General features: G+C 43.3%; 1 protein-coding gene across 1 annotated transcript in view; it reads left to right on the top strand.

Annotated features, from left to right (window-relative positions):
• LOC138642723 (myosin regulatory light chain 2, smooth muscle minor isoform) overlaps nt 1-20,964 on the top strand; it is a 30,200-nt gene extending 9,236 nt beyond the window's left edge. The window contains exons 3-4 of the mRNA XM_069731144.1: nt 1,919-2,080; nt 20,120-20,964. Of these exons, the coding sequence (XP_069587245.1) occupies nt 1,919-2,080; nt 20,120-20,292 (335 nt within the window). The 3' untranslated portion in view covers nt 20,293-20,964. The remainder of the gene's footprint in view (nt 1-1,918; nt 2,081-20,119) is intronic.
• Nucleotides 20,965-21,313: the final 349 nt, after the last annotated feature.

Raw genomic sequence — 21,313 nt, 5'->3', positions numbered from 1 at the left:
ATCCATGGCCAATGAGGCAAGGATGGAGGAAGTTAGGAATTTCATTTCCCAATTAAAGGTTATTTTTGTAGCAGGTAAGGTAGTATTAAGACCTTCAGCACCTGTAACCATCAGTGGTGCCTACATTCTGGTGATAGTCTGTGTATTGCAGACCTAACAAATACTTGACAATTAAAGGCTGCATTCACAAATTGCAGCTGCACGGCAAAAAATACTGCAGCTTTCCTACAATTTTGGAAAAATTCTCCAAATTGTTTTTTACTGAAATGGTGTAACTGATGGTCCAGGGAGTAGTCCGTACCATTTTTTATTAGGTTGTACCTGATTTATCTTAGTGTTTAACCTGCTATGTTACAGGAAAATGCATGCTCAAATTGCAGTTTTCGTAAAAAATTAACTATTGTGCTTCTGCCGCTTATCACTTTGCCAGGACTTGCAAGCAACCTAGTGGTCAGCGGTAAGTGCGGAAGACAAATCAGAGGCTCACCTATTCTATTCTCTTCCTCCACCCGGTCCCTGTTCTATATTGTCAATATGGTTAATGTATCCTGGGTGATGTCAGGTGCAGGCATTAGAAAGGCGAATGAGAGGAACGCTAGCCAATGAGCCCCTCTAGTACCGTAATTTTCAGGAGAAAGCGCCAATTGGTACCTGTTGCCCGATCTGTGGAGAGCACAGGCCACACGTCAGGGACTACTTGCTCCAAGCTGATTCATCTGACTGACTGCAGATTTGATTTTGCTAGCCATTTAGATAGCCCTGAAGGCAAGAGTCATGTGGAATTTATTATTGCATTTATATAATGAGTTAATTGAATTTGCTTCTAAAATAGTCCTCTTGAATTCATTTTAGGTTTGGGCAGGGGAAGGAAGGCACTCGGGAAGGAAATTCTTTTCTTATCTGCACCAATGTAAATTTTTACTTTTTTACTGTGATGCAAAATATAAGTGTAAAGCAATCCAGCCAAGAGGTGGCACAGTACCGCGAAAAGTGTTTGGCAAGGTGAATTTATCACCCAGCAAGCGACACTGGGGAATTTGGTGCAATTTCTACCGGTCTGCTTTAGTTTCACGCTGTCTAAATTTAGGACAAGTTTAAAGGGAACCTGCCAAGTCCCCCATGCCCTCCAAACCACCAGTATTTGTCTATTCCTTCACAGGCACCCTGCCTAACAGGCCTTTATAGGGTTTGACACATTAACAGATGTATTTTTTACAGTTCCATGTGGGCGTGATAACATTATTTGCAACACCCAGCGTCCTCGCCAGCTGTCTGCAAATCTTGCACATGTGCGTGACTTTTTTCCCATGGGACATGGTGACATTTTGTACACCCGGCAGTGCGCCTCTGAAGCCCGGTGTACGAAATGGTGTAATGAGCTGTGGGTAAGAAAGTCACGCACGTGCGCGAGATTGGCAGAGAGCTGGCCAATAGGGGTGTGATGATCTACTGAATAGGGTGACTAGTCTAAGGAAACACACGCCCCATCGACTCGTCCAAAGGTTGTTGTAATTTGCATATTAACAACCTACTGTAAAAAATGTTTTAAATCTCAATGTGTCAGACACTATAAAGAGCTATTTAGGCAGGGTGTTTATAAAGGAATAGAGAAATGCTGGGGATTTTTAGTGATGGGGGACCTGTCTGGGTCCCTTTAGTAACTCTGCCCCGCTGTTCGCACTGCAGTAAATAGACCCGGTTTGTCCAGCTTTCAGTTTTTCCTTATCTCGGATGTTGTAAAGAGCTTGGGAAATCTGGTAAACCAGCGTTGTGCACAATGAGTGCAAGGAGATTCTAGCATCTAGGTGAGCTTAGCGCGAGCTGTAAATCTGAATTAACATACATAGTTTAGAATGAACAGCCTTCTGGGAAGAAAAACCTCTGGACATTGACAACATACAATGATTTCTGTTTGAAGGTAAGAATCCAACAGATGAATATTTGGAAGCCATGATGAACGAGGCACCTGGACCCATTAACTTCACCATGTTTCTTACCATGTTTGGGGAGAAGCTGAATGGCACAGATCCAGAAGATGTGATCAGAAACGCATTTGCCTGCTTTGATGAAGAAGGGAACGGTATGTAACTGGTTCAATGGCATCAGGTTGTATAAGACACTAAAATAATTGGAAAACACAAGCTTATTGAGAAGACTGAAGTTGGACAGTTCCCCGTCCTAGAGACACTGTGTGGTTCTGGGCGGCCTGTGGGCAGGTCTCTTCTTGGTTTCTCTGACCTAGAGCAGGAAGATAAGACTCTGCCTACAGTCCCGCCTCAGAGCACGAGCATCTCATTAACTAAAAACTTCTAACACTGCTTACACAAGAACCACAAGATGGATTTCTTCACCCCGGTATCACTTTAATCATTTTACCTGCCAAGCCTGTAGTTAACTTGGCAAAATCCTACTAACAGGTTCGTTTTAAACTAGAGTGATGTCACACAAAATAGTTAACTGTTCATTTCCCACATATCTACTTTACATCTACATCATTTTTTAAACATTATTTTGTTAGGTAGATAGAGTTACGTTTATCAGCAATTTCTAATTTTTCCAACCAGATTTACAAAACCAATTTTTTTAGGGGTCACATCACACTTGAAGTGACATTGAGGGGCCTATATGACAGAAAATACCCAAAGGTGACACCATTCTAAAATCTGTACCCCTCAGTGCTCAAAACCACATTCAAGAAGTTTATTAACCCTTCAGGTGCTTCACAGGAATTAAATCAATATGGAAGGATAAAATTTATTTTTTCCCCCACAAAAATGTTACTTTACCCCAAATTTTGTTTTCTCAATGGTAACACTAGAAAATGGACCCTAAAATTTGTTGTGCAATTTCTCCTGAGTACGCCGATACCCCATTTGTGGTGGAAATCTACTGTTTGGGTGCACGGCAGGGCTCAGAGGCATAAGAGTGCAATTTGACTTTTGATCGCAAAATTGGCTGGAATAGATAGTGGATGCCATGTTGCGTTTGCAGAGCTGCTGATGTGCCTAAATAGTGGAAATCCACACAATTGACCTATTTTGGAAACTGCACCCTTCAAGGAATTTATCTAGAGGTTTGGTGAGAACCTTGAACCCACAGATGATTCACAGAATTTTATTACGTTGAGCTGTAAAAATAACTTTCCCTACAAAAATATTGCTTTAGCCCCCAAGGATAATGAGAAAATTGTCCATACAATTTGTTGCTTAATTTCTCTTGAGTACACAAATACCCCACATCTGTTAGAAAACTGGGCGCGCAGCTTGGAAGGGAAGAGATGCAATTTTGACTGAAATAGGTTGAGGACGCAATGTCACATTTGAAGAGCCCCTGACATTCCAAAACGTCAGAAACACCCCCCCCCCCCCCCCCCAAAAGTGACCCCATTTTGGAAGCTACACTTCTCTATGAATTAATCTAGGGGTTTAGTGAGTATTTTTGACTCCCGGGGCTCGGTAAATGGAATTTTCCACTAAAATGTTACTTTGCTCCAAGTTTGTAATTTCCAAAAGGGGTGGTAGTAGAAAATGAAGAGTATAATTACTCAGTTTCTCCTGAGTAGGCCAATACCCCATAAGTGATCGAAAAATTACTTTGAGGCACAGTGCAAAGCTCAGAAGGGAAGGAGCGCCATATTGTAGTGCAGATTTTCCTGTTGTGGTTTGAGGGTGCCATGTCATATTGGCAGAGACCCTGAGGACAGGACCCAGAGAACAGCAGAACCCTCCCCTCCCACCATAAGTGACACTATTTTACAAACTACACACCTCATTTAATTCACCTAAGGGTGCAGTGATCATATTGACATTACAGGTGTCACCATTGAGCTATGAAAAAAATTAAATTTTTATAACACAAAAACAATTTAAACCCAGATTTTACATTTTCATAATGAGAAATGGGTAAAAATGACACAAAAATTTGTCACATTTCTTGTGAACATGGAAATACCCCACTGAGGCCGTACAGTACTGCTTAGCCATACGGCGAGACTCTTGAGATGGATGGAGAACTATTTAACTTTTGGAAAACATTTTCGTAGAATAGTTTGCAGACTCCATATACAGAGCCCCTAAGTGCCCGAAGAGTAAAATCTCCCCTCAAGTGACCCCATTTTGGAAATTCCACCCCTGCGGAAATTTATCTACAGGTGTCATGATGATTTTAACTCCATGAGTGGTTTCCAAAAACAAGCGGCATGTTACTTGGTGAAAATTTCTAATCTGCTATTGTAGTGACCAGTACGTTGTAGTCCCTGGTATGTTGCAGTCACCAGTACTTTATGCCCAGCTCACGCACCTGTAAATTAGGCGGGCTCTCATCGCTACAGAAATGCCAAACGTGGACACTAAATGTGGTTTAGATACACTGGGGCTTCTGAAGGGAAAATATATATTTTTGGGGGGCTGGGAGGGAGAGCCATAGCGCTTTTCCAGAGCCATTGTACTACCAGTAACGTGTTAGCCCCCTATATTTCTGTTAACAAATGATGGAGTGGGGACTTGCTTTTTTTTTTTGTGGATGGAGTTTGAGATTAAGCTTTTATTGGGAACATTTGACATAACATTTGGGATCACATTTATCCGGCACTCTAAGCTGAGCACTTACTCTAGGGGTTTCCGTCTAAATCTCCAGTGATTTGATTCAGATGAAACCCCGAGGAATCTATTCACTATAATGAGGCAGCAGAGCCTGTTCAGCATTGTCCTTCTTTTCAGAAGTGCACGAAACTGTGGCTGGCAGCACTTTTATGCATGTATAAAAAGACAGACACTGCCGGATCATAGTCCACAGTGCCTCCATCTGCCTCATTACAGGGAATCTTTCGCCTGTGTTCCACCTGAAACATGTATTTCAGGGATTTACACAGAAACCTCGGTGTAAGCGCTCAGTGCAGAGCACAGGATAAGTATGTGCTGAGCCTTAATGCAAACTCTGGGAGGTAGAATGAAAAAATCAACAGCAGGTGAAAGAATCGATTTTATTTATTTTTACACTGTTCTTCGTGCGGTTATAAATGATTAGGCAACTTTATTCTTCTGGTCGGTGTGATTACAGTGATCCCAGAATTATATTGGGTTTTTATTTCAGCTGCTATAACACACTAAACACTTTCTATATTTGCAATATGATCAAACTCACAGAAACATGGGTCCCATATATCGAAATTCTGAATCCTGTTAAATATCTAGATTTACCCATGTATATTACAGGATAGCAAATGTATACTCCCAATACGATTTAAGAATAGCACAAAAATGGAGTTTCATACATTATGGTAAAATCAATAGAAAAATGCTTTATTGTACATACAAAAAATACAGAAAAGTTCCAAATTATATAAATCTAGAAAACAAGGAAAAAGACCCTAGTAAAAAACACACATGAAAGGATGTATTCATAATAAATGTCATCATATTAAAGCAAAGCACTGGTCATTTGTGCAGTTAATTATGGTGTCAACCCGATATATTAATAACAGGTTTGAATTTTATCTAGTACTGTAGTATAAGGCACCACATAAATCTGCACTGTTCATAATACATATCATAGTGACAAAGTGCCATCCCCACAGGGAATAAACATATGAAAAAAAACCACAAAGTGCCGCTAATTGCAAAGTTGCTTACCCATGATGAGAGTAACTTGCTGCCTGGGACCCCGGTCTACCCCCTAAGGGTATGTGCACAAGTATAGAGTTCCTCTTCGGATTTTTCCGCAGCGGATTTGATAAATCCGCAGTGCAAAACCGCTGCGGTTTTTCCTGCGGATTTATCGAGTTTTCTTTTGCGGATTCCGCTGCGGTTTTACATCTGCAGTTTTCTATTGGATCAGATGTAAAAACGCTGCGGATTCCGCACAAAGAATTGACATGCTGCGGAAAATAAAACGCTGCTTTTCCGCGCGTTTTTTTCCGCAGCATGGGCACAGTGTTTTTGGTTTCCCATAGGTTTACATTGTACTGTAAACCCATGGGAAACTTCTGCGGATCCGCAGCAAAATCTGCAACGTTTGCACATACCCTTATGCACGTTTCGCGTAGGCTTTCTCAAAGAGGGAAAAGGGCATATCTATATCTGCATGGCTTGTTTTTTGCGGGATAAATTAACATTTTTCTTTTTTGAACCATTTTCTGGTACACTTTTTTTTAATTTTTTTTATTGTTTTCTATCCAACTTTTAGGAGGCAGAATGAAGAAAACAAAATCGGGTTGTTTTTTTTTTTAGGGTTTTTTTTTTTGTCCAGTGAGGTAACATTTATTAGGCAGCTTTATTCTTTGGGTCAGTACGATTACAGCGATGCCTCATATCATTTTTTTTTAATATTTTGCTGCTTTTACACAATTAACTTTTATAGAAAAAAGAATTATTTTTGTCAGAGATACAGCTTATATATTTCTCCGCTGACTGAGCGGTATGGCGGCTTGTTTTTCGCGGGACAATATGGCATTTTCAGCTATACCATTTTTATTTACGTTTTGTGTTTTTGATCGCATTTTATTCCACTTTTCTCTAGTAGCCTTCCACGACAGCCACCAGGAGGTTGTCTCCATTCCCTAATGGGGGACAGGAAGCACAAGAGGTTAAAAACCCCTCCCACCTCCCATTAACCAGTGTCTTTCCTGTCCCCCATGGGGCATGGAGAGGTTCCTGGTGCGCTGCTGCGGCGGCTCTAAGCAGAGTACCTGTGTTAAATTTCTTGCCGGGCACTTAAGGTCGGGCCCCCCGCGGCTTCCTCCTGCGCTGTGCCTCCCGTCTCCTCGGGATTCTGGGACCGCATTCCCCCGGCCTCCTGCGTCCTCCTGCGGGGATAAAGCTGGTCGGGGTGCCCGCCGGAGGCCTCCCTGAGCTCTCCGGCGTTTCCCCCTCCTAGCGCGCGCTGTTCGGCGACCCGGAAGTCAGGTGACGCACCACTTCCGGGTCGGCGCTCCTGTGCAGGAGCGATACAGGCCAGAGAAATGGATTACCGAACGGCGTGCGAGGCACGCTGCATCCTCGCACGCCTGCCTGGGACTCCGGAGGGGGAGGGGCGGCTAATTGCCACGCGCTGGTGCAGGCTTATTTTCTACATAAGCTGCGAAGACGTCTCAGGTAAGCTGCTGTAAGCATGGATGCGTCTTGCCCTGCAGCTGCAGAGCCCAGCGCTCCCCAAGCCCTAGTAAGTACGGCAGAGGGGGTCCCATTTAAAGGCACAATTTTCAATATACCTTTTCTTACACGGCTTCCTCTCTCATTGCAGGGAGTCAAGCCTGGCCCTAAAAACATTACCAAGCGCAAATGTGCCACCTGTAATGTAAAAATGCCACCAGATTGGGAGAAAAAGTTATGCCAACCTTGCATGGATAAAATCGTCAGAGCGGAACACCCTTCTTTGATTGATGAAATTCGCTCCTTGGTTAGGCAGGAGGTTCAAACCTCTTTGGCCACACTCGCCCCACCTCCACCGCCACCACCATCCTCACCTGGTCCATCACTCCCTAAAAAGAGGAAAATCCAGGAGTACTCTGAATCAGAGTCTGAGGGGTCTTATACGTCTTCCTCTGTCAAATGGGAAGATGCGGTACCACGTAAATCTGCGGAAATTAGGAAATACCTTTTTTCCTCTGAATATATTGAGGAATTGGTATCTGCAGTGAGGAACACTATGGGGCTAAAAGAGGAATCAGTTCCTCAGTCTATACAAGACGAACTGTTCGGCATACATACTGAAAAACAACCCGGGTTCCCCGTCCATAAAAGCATAATTGATATGATTAATAATGAATGGGAATTGCCTGAGAAACGGCTAACAACGCCTCCAGACTTTAAGCATCGGTTCCCTCTTGAGGAGGACCTAATAAAATGGGCCATTCCAAAAATTGATGTCCAGGTGGCTAGAGTGGCTAAAAAGACGGCTCTGCCGTTCGAGGATTCCTCCCAATTAAAAGACCCCTTGGATAGGAAGATTGAGAGCCTTCTCAAAAAATCCTGGGAAACGTCTACCTCAGCCCTCAGATACAATATAGCATCCACCTGCGTGGCCCGCTCTCTTTCGTTGGATACAAGAGTTAGAAAGCCACATCTCTCAGGGTACCCCAAGAGAGGAGGTACTGGACTCTTTGCCTATCTTACACAGGGCAACAGGTTTCCTTGCAGATGCCTCACTGGAATCTATCCGGGTGGCCGCCAGATCCTTGGTCCAGACAAATTCAGCCGGAAGAGCTCTCTGGTTAAAGATGTGGAGCGGAGACGTTACGTCAAAAATAAAACTGTGTTCTATTCCCTTTAAGGGTGACTACGTGTTTGGGCCCTCCTTAGATGACATCTTAGAGAAAGCCACAGACAGAAAGAAAACCCTTCCTGAGCAGAGACCTCCCAGGAAGCGTTTTTTTCGACCCTCCCAGCCCCAGCCCTCCCAGGGTAAAGGGAAAGGAAAAACCGGGAGGTGGAGTTATGCTAAGGGGAAGCCTAAAAACATCCTTATTCCCCAACAAACACAACAAGAAAAGCAATGACTCCGATCCGGTGGGGGGGAGGCTTTCGAACTTCGTTCACAGTTGGCAGAATATCTCCAACAGCCCCTGGGTGGTGAGTGTAATCCAACAGGGTCTACTGATAGAGTTCGATGCGCCTCCTCCCAGGATCTTAAGAGTCACCTCCCCGTTATCTCGGGAGACTCAAAAGTTGATGATGGCTGGAATACAGGACTTGCTAGACTCAAGAGCTATATCCATGGTCCCGGTGAACGAGCAAGGGGAAGGACACTATTCCCGTATCTTCATGATAAAAAAGCCTTCCGGGCAATCTCGTATTATAATAAATATGAAAGCTCTCAACAAATACATAACCTACCGCAAGTTCAAGATGGAATCAGTATAAACAGCCATCCCTCTAATAGCTCCTCATTCATATATGGCAACAATAGTGCTTATTGTATTGTTTGTTCTTTTTGTTTTTTTACTACCTGATGAAGGCTGCACTGTAAAAATAGCAGCCGAAACGCGTTGTACTGTTTTTTAAAAAAATTTACAAATATATTTTATTTTGAGAAAATAAATGAATTTTTTAACATTTTTCACTTGAAGTGGATGAATTAAAAAAATCCGTAGGTGCTTAGCGCCACATTTACTTGGAGTTTTTTTTTTTGTTTTGTTTTTTTTTCTCTTTGAAATTGCCACCTATGTGGATCTGAAGCAGGATCAACACATAGTTCTCCAAAGTGAGCTGCACACCTTATTGGATTATACAACATACGAAGAAGAGTTGCCTAAAGAATTGATTCCTTGAGAATCTCAACGTGCATTTCTTACCGATAGAAGGTGAGCATAACTACAAATAAAAGAAATGTTTTTAACTTGTTGGTAAAAACGTATTACGCTCAGAGGAAGCGCCGCACTTGTCTCTTTTTTTTTTTTTTTTCCCCTCTTTCCCTAAACCAGGGTATTTCTAAAGAACAATAGACCTCAAGGATGCCTATTTCCATATTCCAATACATCCTCGGCACAGGAAATACCTGAGATTTGCGGTCCAATTCAACCAAAAAATCTTACATTTCCAGTACAATGTTCTCCCCTTCGGGATCTCCTCAGCCCCAAGGGTGTTTTCCAGAGTCATGGCGGAAGCAGTTGCCCATATCAGGAGCCAAGACATCGCTATAGTACCATACTTGGACGACCTGTTAATAATTGGTCCTTCCGCCGAAGTTCTCAATCAGAGAATTTCCAAAACCCTGAACATCTTACAGCTTTTGGGTTGGATTCCAAATCTAAAAAAGTCTCAGCTATCACCATCAAAGGTGAGGAAATTCCTCGGAGTCCTCTTGGATTCAGATGGTCAAAAACTCTTACCAGAGGAACATCGGATGAATCTAATTTCCAAGGTCTCACACTTCAGGAAACAACGTTCTCCGACCTTACGGGTTGCGATGTCTCTTCTGGGTTCGATGACGGCCTGTATACAATCAGTCCAGTGGGCTCAGAGCCACTCCAGAGTTTTGCAGGCGCACATCTTAGGGAACTGGAACGGGAATCCAAATTCCCTAAACAGAAGAGTTTACACTCCAGGGAAGGTAAAAGCCTCGTTAACCTGGTGGACGATCCAATCAAACCTACTGAAGGGGGTCGACTGGGTGCAAGATCCGCTAATTACAGTAACAACGGACGCCAGTCAAAAAGGTTGGGGAGCAGTGGTCTCGCAAATTCCATTCCAGGGTCTCTGGAATCAGAAGGAAAGCTCCGGTTCCTCCAACTCCAGAGAACTGTTGGCAGTGGAGAGGGCCCTTCTGGCAGCCAGCAGTCTCGTTATAGGTCAACATGTCAGAGTGTACTCGGACAATATGACGACTGTTGCGCATCTAAAACACCAGGGGAGTCCAAAGTTCAACCAACTGAAAGCAATTTCAAACAGAATATTTTGCTGGGCAGAGAAACATCTCCTCTCACTTTCAGCGATACACCTCAAGGGGTCGGTGAACGTTCAGGCAGATCGCCTAAGTCGTCACGTCTTACATCCAGGAGAGTGGAGCCTGAAGGCGGACGTTTTCAAAATGTTGACAGACAGGTGGGGTCTTCCCGATATAGACCTTCTAGCGTCCAGCCAGAATGCACAAGTCGAGAACTACTTCTCCCTAAACCCCAAGGACAGGTCTCAAGGAGTAGACGCCTTTGTTCATACTTGGAGGTTCCATCTAGCATACGGGTTCCCTCCAATACCGTTACTTGCGAAGACCCTCCGGAAGATCCGGGACGATCAGGTCCAGACTATCTTAGTAGCTCCAGCATGGCCGAAGAGGAGCTGGTACCACCTCATCGAAGAACTGAAGGTGGACGGTCCAGTCTTTCTTCAAGTATCAGAAGATCTCCTCTGCCAGGGCCCCTTTTATCATCCAGAACCACAGAAGTTCAAACTGGCAGCCTGGCTATTGAAGCCCAGGTACTAAGAGCTAGGGGCCTTTCAGAGTCGGTAACATCTACTCTACAGAAATCTAGAAAACCTATTACCAATGCCATATATGGCAAAATCTGCAATAGATTCTCCTCGTGGTGTCATCCTCATAAACCTGACCCTTTTCATCCTAATATTTCACAAATATTAGATTTTTTACAAAAAGGATTAGAGTTGGGGCTGAAGCCAAGTACCTTGAAAGTTCAAGTGTCAGCCTTAAGTTCCGTCTTTGATCGGGGCCTTGCGGGTCATCGTTGGATAAAGAGGTTTATGGTCGCAGCATCAAGACATTGTCCAAGAAGACAAATTTTCGTGCCATCGTGGGACTTAAACATAGTCCTAAAAGGTCTTACGGCTCCTCCATTTGAGCCATTATCATCTTGTTCCTCGCAACTTCTGTCCTACAAGACGGCCTTCTTGGTTGCAATTTCTACCGCAAGAAGAGTAGGGGAAATACAAGCCCTTTCAATAAGAGAACCTTATCTTACCATAAGAGATGATTCCATTGTGTTCCGTCCAGATCCTTGTTTCCTACCGAAAGTAGTGTCAGAATTTCATCGATCACAGGATATAGTCCTCCCATCGTTCTGTCACAATCCTTCAAATCCGGAAGAACACAGATTCCATACTTTAGGTGTACGACGTATAGTGTTATATTACTTAGAACATACTAAATCATTTAGAATTGACAAAAATCTCTTCGTTCATCTTTCTGGCAGAAACAAAGGCAAGAAGGTAGCGAAGAGTACCATTGCCAACTGGATAAAAAAGGCCATTTCTGAAGCATACTCAACTCAGAATATTGCTGTTCCTGCGGGCCTAAAAGCCCATTCCACCAGATCTACTTCTGTCTCTTGGGCTGAAAGGGCTGGCGCTTCATCGGAGCAGATTTGCAGGGCAGCAACATGGTCTTCCCTACACACTTTTACTAAGCATTATAGATTGGACTTCTGGTCCAATCGGGATCTTGCTTTTGGCCGAAAGGTTCTTCAAGCTGTGGTCCCTCCCTAAATACAGAATTGGTTGGCATTCCTCCTGGTGGCTGTCGTGGAAGGCTACTAGAGAAAATAGAATTATTCTTACCGTTAATTCGGTTTCTAGGAGCCTTCCACGACAGCATTAATTCCCTCCCGATGTTCTTGGATATTTTTCTGAGAACCTAAAGGTAACCGGTGCTATGGGTTCTGTTGTAAGTCACTGGTTAATGGGAGGTGGGAGGGGTTTTTAACCTCTTGTGCTTCCTGTCCCCCATTAGGGAATGGAGACAACCTCCTGGTGGCTGTCGTGGAAGGCTCCTAGAAACCGAATTAATGGTAAGAATAATTCTATTTTTGTTCAGCAATAAGATAAAGCATCGTTTTTTGCCACATTTATTTATTTATTTATTTTTTTTACTGTGTTCACTGAAGGGGTTAACTAGTGCGACCATTTTACAGGGCTATGGAATCGGTAAGCCAAACCTCTGACTCATACATGCCTCACTACTGAGCATGTACAGAAAGTGCAGCACAGATTCATCTCAACTAAGAGCCTAGATCCTCATATCAGGAACAGAACAGACCTTTATAGGACTTGTCATAACTTTACCAAATTATTATGAAAAAATATTTAGCATTGAACTACTGTATCCAAGTGATTATATACTTTTGGAGTCAGTCTGTTTATTTTAAACTTTCTCCACCAAAATGGAGACCGACTTCCAACTTCAATTCCACAGCCCTGGTTTTAAAGATCGGGTATTTCCAGACGCAGTGATACCATATATGTGCACGTTTTTTTTGTTTGTTTATCTTTGATATCTATATATCTATCTAGATATATATATATATCATTTTTTTATTTATTTAATTTGTGATTTATTGTTCTTTTTAATAGGTTTAACATATTTTTATATAGTTTCTGTATGTCAACTTTTATTTCTCTGATCGCTGGTATAAAGCAATGCATGAGAATTTTCAGTCTTAGGCCGGCTTCACACTCAGCGTATGAAAATACGGTCCGTATATTACGGCCGTAATACGCTGAAATGTCCCGAAAATAGTGGTCCGTAGCTCCTCCGTAGGCAGGGTGTGTCAGCGTTTTTTGCGCATGGCATCCTCCGTATGTAATCCGTATGGCATCCGTACTGCGTGGTTTTCTCGCAGGCTTGCAAAACCAACATACCGCTATGGAAATGATCCATGTGTCCCAAAAAGAAAAAAAAAAATAAATATAAATATATATATATATATATATATATATATATATATATATATATATATATATATATATATATATATATATATATATATATATATATGTCATTAGACACATATATGTATATATATTAATATTTATTCCAGTGCTATACAGCTTGAAAGCCGGTAATTCAATTACCGGCTTTTTCTTTCTCCTTCCTAAAACCCGACATGATTTGAGACATGGTTTACATACAGTAAACCATGTCTTCTCTCCATTTTTTTTGCAGATTCCACACTACTAATGTCAGTAGAGTGTATCTGCAAAATTTGGCCGTTCTAGCTCTTAAAATAAAGGGTTAAATGGCGGAAAAAATTGGCGTGGGCTCCCGCGCAATTTTCTCCGCCAGAGTAGTAAAGCCAGTGACTGAGGGCAGATATTAATAGCCTGGAGAGGGTCCATGGTTATTGGCCCCCCCCTGGCTAAAAATATCTGCCCCCAGCCACCCCAGAAAAGGCACATCTGGAAGATGCGCATATTCTGGCACTTGGCCACTCTCTTCCCATTCCCGTGTAGCGGTGGGATATGGGGTAATGAAGGGTTAATGCCACCTTGCTATTGTAAGGTGACATTAAGCCTAATTAATAATGGAGAGGCGTCAATTATGACACCTATCCATTATTAATCCAATTGAATGAAAGGGTTAAATAAAACACAAACACATTATTTAAAATTATTTTAATGAAATAAAAACAATGGTTGTTGGAGTATTTTATTCTACGCCCAATCCAATCACTGAAGACCCTCGTTCTGTGAAAGAAAAAACATAATAAACCAACAATATACTTACCCTCCGCAGATCTGTAACGTCCAACGATGTAAATCCTTCTGAAGGGGTTAAATCATTTTGCAGCAAGGAGGTTTGCTAATGCAGGCTGCTCCTCGCTGCAAAACCCCGGGGAATGAGTCTAAATATAGATCAATGAGCTATATTTAGCTTAATTTGCGGTGAGGCGCCCTCTGCTGGATGTTTATAGATCGTGGGAACTTGCCTAGAAAGCCTGGGAGCTTTCTAGGAAATTTCCCACGATCTATGAACATCCAGCAGAGGGCGCCTCACCGCAAATGAAGCTAAATATAGCTCATTGATCTATATTTAGACTCATTCCCCGGGGTTTTGCAGCGAGGAGCAGCCTGCATTAGCAAAGCTCCTTGCTGCAAAATGTTTTAACCCCTTCAGAAGGATTTACATCGTTGGACGTTACAGATCTGCGGAGGGTAAGTATATTGTTGGTTTATTATGTTTTTTCTTTCACAGAACGAGGGTCTTCAGTGATTGGATTGGGCGTAGAATAAAATACTCCAACAACCATTGTTTTTATTTCATTAAAATAATTTTAAATAATGTGTTTGTGTTTTATTTAACCCTTTCATTCAATTGGATTAATAATGGATAGGTGTCATAATTGACGCCTCTCCATTATTAATTAGGCTTAATGTCACCTTACAATAGCAAGGTGGCATTAACCCTTCATTACCCCATATCCCACCGCTACACGGGAATGGGAAGAGAGTGGCCAAGTGCCAGAATATGCGCATCTTCCAGATGTGCCTTTTCTGGGGTGGCTGGGGGCAGATATTTTTAGCCAGGGGGGGGCCAATAACCATGGACCCTCTCCAGGCTATTAATATCTGCCCTCAGTCACTGGCTTTACTACTCTGGCGGAGAAAATTGCGCGGGAGCCCACGCCAATTTTTTCCGCCATTTAACCCTTTATTTTAAGAGCTAGAACGGCCAAATTTTGCAGATACACTCTACTGACATTAGTAGTGTGGAATCTGCAAAAAAAATGGAGAGAAGACATGGTTTACTGTATGTAAACCATGTCTCAAATCATGTCGGGTTTTAGGAAGGAGAAAGAAAAAGCCGGTAATTGAATTACCGGCTTTCAAGCTGTATAGCGCTGGAATAAATATTAATATATATACATATATGTGTCTCACTGACACATATATATATATATATATATATACACCTATTCTATGTGTACACATTTATTCTACCTATTGGACTGTAAGCTGTCAGTGTGATTTTACTGTACACCGCACTGAATTACCGGCTTTTCTCTCTAACAGCGCTGCGTATTTCTCGCAAGTCACACTGCTTGTCCGTGTGAAATCCGTATTTTTCACGCTTCCATAGACTTTCATTGGCGTATTTCTTGCGCAGTACGGTGACAAACGCAGCATGCTGCGATTTTGTACGGCCGTAGAAAGCCGTATAATACTGATCAGTAAAATACGGCAGATAGGAGCAGGGGCATAGAGAATAATTGTGCCGTATTTTTTGCGAGTTTTACGGACGTAGTTTCTGCGCTCTTACGTCCGTAAAACTCGCAAGTGTGAAGCCGGCCTTACACTGACACAAGGCCTCTTAGACCTCAGCCAGTAGCAGGGTGTAATCGGCCACCATTGCTGGCAAGCCTGTAGGTCATTACTTGACCTCTGGCTGCCATGACAACCCTCTGCTCACAGTGATCAAATCACAAGGGGGAGCTGGAGGGATGACAGAAGGAGCCCACTTCCTCTCAAACTTCTAAATGCCGTGGATACTATGTGGCATGTAGACGATAATACAGGGTTAACATCATCAGGACCTGAGTGAAACGTCAGCGCTGCCCAAAGCCCAGCAAGCACCAACATTTATTTACCATCAGTGATTGTGAGGGGGTTTATGTAGAGAGATGCAGTTCTTGCTGTGTGGCACGGTGGCTCATGACCCTGTACAGTGCATACTTTTATATGGGAGCTTTGCTCAGTATTCGATGGGCTTGGTATAGGCCTCTGCAACTGTATCGTCCAGCATGCACTTGCACCTTAAAGGGAAACAGCAGGTTTTTGCTCTGTAATCTAAAACACATATTTCATCTATGCCTCTCTTATCAAGCTCCAGGTTCTTTTTGCTTACAATGATTGTTTTATCACCAGGAGCTTATCATTGCTGTGACTAGCTGTCCTGTGAGCCCTGGTCCCTCACGCCCCCTCTTGTGATGGGCAGCTCACTGTCTATGTACATTGTATATACAGAGCCTGAGGTGGGTGGGATTAGCTTCCTCAGCTCTGCTGCATTGCTAAATCTATACGCTCTGACTGTGAGAACCGCTGCACACAGTAATCTACGTGATAGATCGTTGAATTCATCTTCTCTTTGCCTGCATCAGGCTGCTCTCAGATGACGTAGCATAAACCTGTTTACAGATTCCCTTTAACACACTCAATGTGAAATGACCAGAAGAATATGCCTGGGGAAGACCGTAAATTCCATTCTTTACACCCTTCTGACATCCGTTGTACATGTACAGCGCATGTTATGTGTGAGTGTATGAAGTGCTCTCCGAAGCTGAGCATGCAAAAACTGACCGATGCCAGCTGTATTTTATATAACCAGCATCTGCCCGAAGCTGTAAAAATGGCAGCAGTGGGCTTACAGAAATGGCTGCCACGTTGGTACTACTGTGAAGCGTTGTTGCATCATAGACAACCATGGTTTTAGATGTATACCGCAATACAATATAGATCAAGAGCTCAGATGATCACAGAATCAAGTTCCCTAAAAAAAAAACAAAAAAAAAAAAAAACCCTCCTATGGGTATGTCAATGGAAAAATAAAAGTTATGACTCTTGGAAGAAAGGGAGGAAAACTGGCTGCAGCAGAAAGGGGTTAAAGGGAACCTGTCAGCAGTTTTGGCCACTATAAAGGCCCCTTCACATTAAGCGACGCTGCAGCGATACCGACAACGATCCGGATCGCTGCAGCGTCGCTGTTTGGTCGCTGGAGAGTTGTCACACAGACAGCTCTCCAGCGACCAACGATCCCGAAGTCCCCGGGTAACCAGGGTAAACATCGGGTAACTAAGCGCAGGGCCGCGCTTAGTAACCCGATGTTTACCCTGGTTACCAGCGTAAAAGTGAAAAAAACAAACACTACATACTTACCTACCGCTGTCTGTCCCCGGCGCTCTGCTTCTCTGCACTCCTCCTGTACTGGCTGTGAGCACAGCGGCCGGAAAGCAGAGCGGTGACGTCACCACTCTGCTTTCCGGCTGACCGACGCTCACAGCCAGTACAGGAGGAGTGCAGAGCACAGCGCCGAGGACAGACAGCGGTAGGTAAGTATGTAGTGTTTTTTTTTTTTTTTTTTTACTTTTACGCTGGTAACCAGGGTAAACATCGGGTTACTAAGCGCGGCCCTGCGCTTAGTTACCCGATGTTTACCCTGGTTACCAGTGAAGACATCGCTGGATCGGTGTCACACACGCCGATCCAGCGGTGTCAGCGGGAGATCCAGCGACGAAATAAAGTGCTGGACTTTCCTCAGCGACCAACGATCTCCCAGCAGGGGCCTGATCGTTGGTCGCTGTCACGCATAACGATTTCCTTAACGATATCGTTGCTACGTCACAAAAAGCAACGATATCGTTATGTGTGAAGGTACCTTAAGATGCGGCCACTGCCTTTCAGGGCTTATCTACAGCGTTCTTTGATGCTGCAGATAAGCCCCCTGTCTGACCTGAGGGGGGGGGGGGGTAGCGCGGTCTGATCCGATGGGTGCCGCAGGTCTGGGTCCGGTGCCTCCCATCGTCTTGTGATGCCGCCCTCCTGCTTGCTTCATCGCTCCTCGGCATCGCGCTCCTGCACAGGCGTACTTATGTGCCCTGTTGCAGAGCAAAGTACTGCAGTGTGCCGTGAAAGGTCAGAGACTCATCGCCTGCGCACTGCAGTACTTTACTCTGCCCTCAACAGGGCACATAAGTACGCCTGTGCAAGAGCGCGATGCCGAGGAGTGATGAAGCAAGCAGGAGGGCGGCATCGCAAGAGGATGGGAGGCGCCCGACCTGTAACACCCATGAGACAAAAACTGCTGACAGGTTCGCTTTAAAGAGACCTTGCAACAAATTTGTGCTGGTTTTTATATCTAATGTGGCCATGTTACCGACAGCTGTTGTATAGAGTTGCTCTCTGCAAGCTGTCTCATTAGGTGGTGTACTGGCACCTCCACACGACAAGGCAGGAGGAGGCCGGATGGGGCTGCTGCACAGTGATCAGTCACAGCCCTGCAGTGCGAAATGAGGCCATGCAATGTGTGTAGCAATGATTGGATTTGCCAAAAAGAAAAATCTAATCTATAAACTTCCACAAATTGAGCACTAGATTGTATATTGCATAAAAAGTAACAAATAATTCTATTCAGCAGGGCTTACACATAGATTTCTGACCGATCTTAGTGTCAGGAATGAACAGGCAGTCATTACCCTGTGTGACAGGCCTTTAGCTTATATACACAGGGTTCAGGCCAATCCTACAGATACTCGAATACTTTACAGTTACACACACTTCTCATTTGGAAACCATTCTCATCTTCCCTTCTGATCAGCCTAACATAACATCTCTTCTCTTCCCTATAAGGGCTTGTTCACACATTGCATTTTTTAGCAGATTTTTTTTCATGTTTTTCAAAGGAAAAACAAAATTGCTGCAAAATTACACACACAAAACACAAATTCTCCAACATCAAAAACTCACCAAAAGTTCATCAAGACATTTCAAGTAATAGATCTTGGGATAATAATTGTAAGTTCCGCATTTGGATGTGTTTAAAAAGAAAATTGTCTTGTCCCTGTGCTGAGATAATCTTATAAATGTGCCCCTTCTGTGTACTGTGTAATGGCTGTGTCTGACCATGAAGAGCTGCTCCAGTTCATAGTTAGCACATGCCACACCACCTGGGCAAGAGAGAAGGCAGAAGTCTCTCCTTACGGATGAAACGGCACAGGCTTGCAGCTGCTGCTTTCTGAAAGAACACATTTGCCTGCCTAAAGTAACAGAAGAGAGGGTTTCTACTTAATCTCCAGCCCACTGAGCTCATCATAAATCAAGTTATTGGTGTTGGAGCTCCAGAGGGCCCTGCTGAACTTGTGCCACTAACTTGATTTAATTAAGAACCATCAGGGCTGATGATGTGGTAGAAACACTTTTGTGATAAAATGGGCAGGGAAATATGTTACAACATGGGCTCGCACCTGCTACTTTGAGGTATCATCTGCATACTCACTTATCACTTGGTAGTTGGGAACTGTGGTATGTGCTGACTATGATCTGGAACAGCTCTGCACAGACGGACACCACAAACAATAAAACATAGGACCACATTTATAGGATTCTCAGCACAGGAACTTTTTTTTTTTTTTTAGCACATGCAATTGTGGAAGTTATTATTTCAAGATCTATTGATTAAAATGAACTCTGTTCTTGGGACAATCACTTTAATTTTCCCTGTACCTTGACTGGGCATCAGCAAATGCTAATGAGGTTGAAAGTTAAAGGGACACTGTCACCTGGATTTGGAGGGAACAATCTTCAGCCATGGAGGCGGGGTTTTGGGGTTTTTGATTCACCCTTTCCTTACCCGCTGGCTGCAGGTTGGCTGCAATATTGGATTGAAGTTCATTCTCTGTCCTCCATAGTACACACCTGCGCAAGGCAAGATTACCTTATGCAGGCATGTACTACAGAGGACAGAAAATGAACTTCAATCCAATATTGCAGCCAGCGGGTAAGGAAAGGGTGAATCAAAAACCCCACCTCCATGGCTGAAGATTGTTCCCTCCAAATCCAGGTGACAGTGTCCCTTTAAGTACTGTATCTTCATACTAGGACTATGGACATTTAATACATCCGCTGGTTATCAATGCCGCACTTATCCTTTTTTTTAATTAAATCTCAGCAAACATGGGTGAATTATAACCTCTTGGAATTGAGATTTGGGCCGTTTTTTTCCATGTTGAAAGTTATATTCACTTGTGAAATTTGGTGCAAAAGTTTCTATAATTGTTCTATGTTTCTGACTGGGCTGAGCAAAAAATTGCATGTCTGTGTGCCGAAGCAACCCGATGTCTTGGATGGATGGATAAGGACTGATTAGAGGGAAGTCTTATATTTTGCTTCATGTTTGTCTGCAGGTCATATACCAGAAGAATATCTGAGAGAGCTGCTGACCACGATGGGAGACCGATTCACAGATGAGGAGGTGGACGAGCTGTTCAGAGAAGCACCGATTGACAAGAAGGGCAATTTTAATTACATTGAGTTTACACGCATCCTGAAACATGGCGCTAAGGACAAGGATGACTAACTCTTGGCCTCCATCTCCACTTTTCTCTAGCTTTCTGCTCTGAGTTCCTTCTGGTAGATCTGTGCATGCATGTAGCTCTGTAAACCTTCTTTGTGTATTTATGGATTTATTCCAAGCCAGTATGGTGTACGCACATCTATAAGCAAACTGGAAACAGGAGATGTAACTGTAACATTTTACTAGGAATTATAAAGAATTGCTGCACAGCAGACCAAAAGATTATGTTTTTTGACTCGAGCTGGATTTTTTGCAATTTTGTAATAAAAACAAATTAAAAAAATAAAATGGAAAGAACTGTATCACATTTTATCTTGGTGTGGTCTGGCAGACTGGAAACAAATATTGCTCAAAGTGGCTATGGTTCAAGTGAAAATGTCACTGTGCCTCTTCACTTCCAATATGCTAAAACCATACGCCTTGTTTCTCCTGCTAAAGGTCACGCCATCCTCTCTGGCAGCTGCCCGCACTGCACATTGTCCTTTCATCTTCCGGATATTCTATTTCTGAGACTCTGTTACACTAAGTATTGAGGAAGATGCACAGGGGTGCTCCTTTGGGTGTTAGCAAGGAGCATACACCATCAGCGTGTATAAAAGGGCCAACAAATACACTTATTTTCAGATCCGTTTCAATATTTCAAAATTTTTATAAAATAAAAGCGTTTTTATCAGATTTTGTTTGAGTTGTAATGTCTGTGACTACTACTAACCAATGCAACTAAGAAACGAGTAAAACTAGATAATTGTAAAAAAAAGTCATATCTATGGATAAAACCATCAGACTAAGGGTATGTGTCCACGTGCAGTAAACGCTGCGTGTTTGACGCTGCATAGGGACGCAGCGTCAGACACGCAGCGTCCAGATGTTACAGCATAGTGGAGGGGATTTAATGAAATCCCGTCTCCACTATGCGTGGTAACACGCACGCGGCGGCCCTGCGACTCCGGACATGCTGCGCGTCTTTTCAGATCGCAGCATGTCCGTATATCTTGCGGCGACGCTGCGTCGCCGCAAGATATAG

This window comes from Ranitomeya imitator, chromosome 6 (genome assembly GCF_032444005.1).
Source record: "Ranitomeya imitator isolate aRanImi1 chromosome 6, aRanImi1.pri, whole genome shotgun sequence".
NCBI lineage: Eukaryota > Metazoa > Chordata > Amphibia > Anura > Dendrobatidae > Ranitomeya > Ranitomeya imitator.
This window is presented reverse-complemented; position numbering and strand designations above follow the sequence as displayed.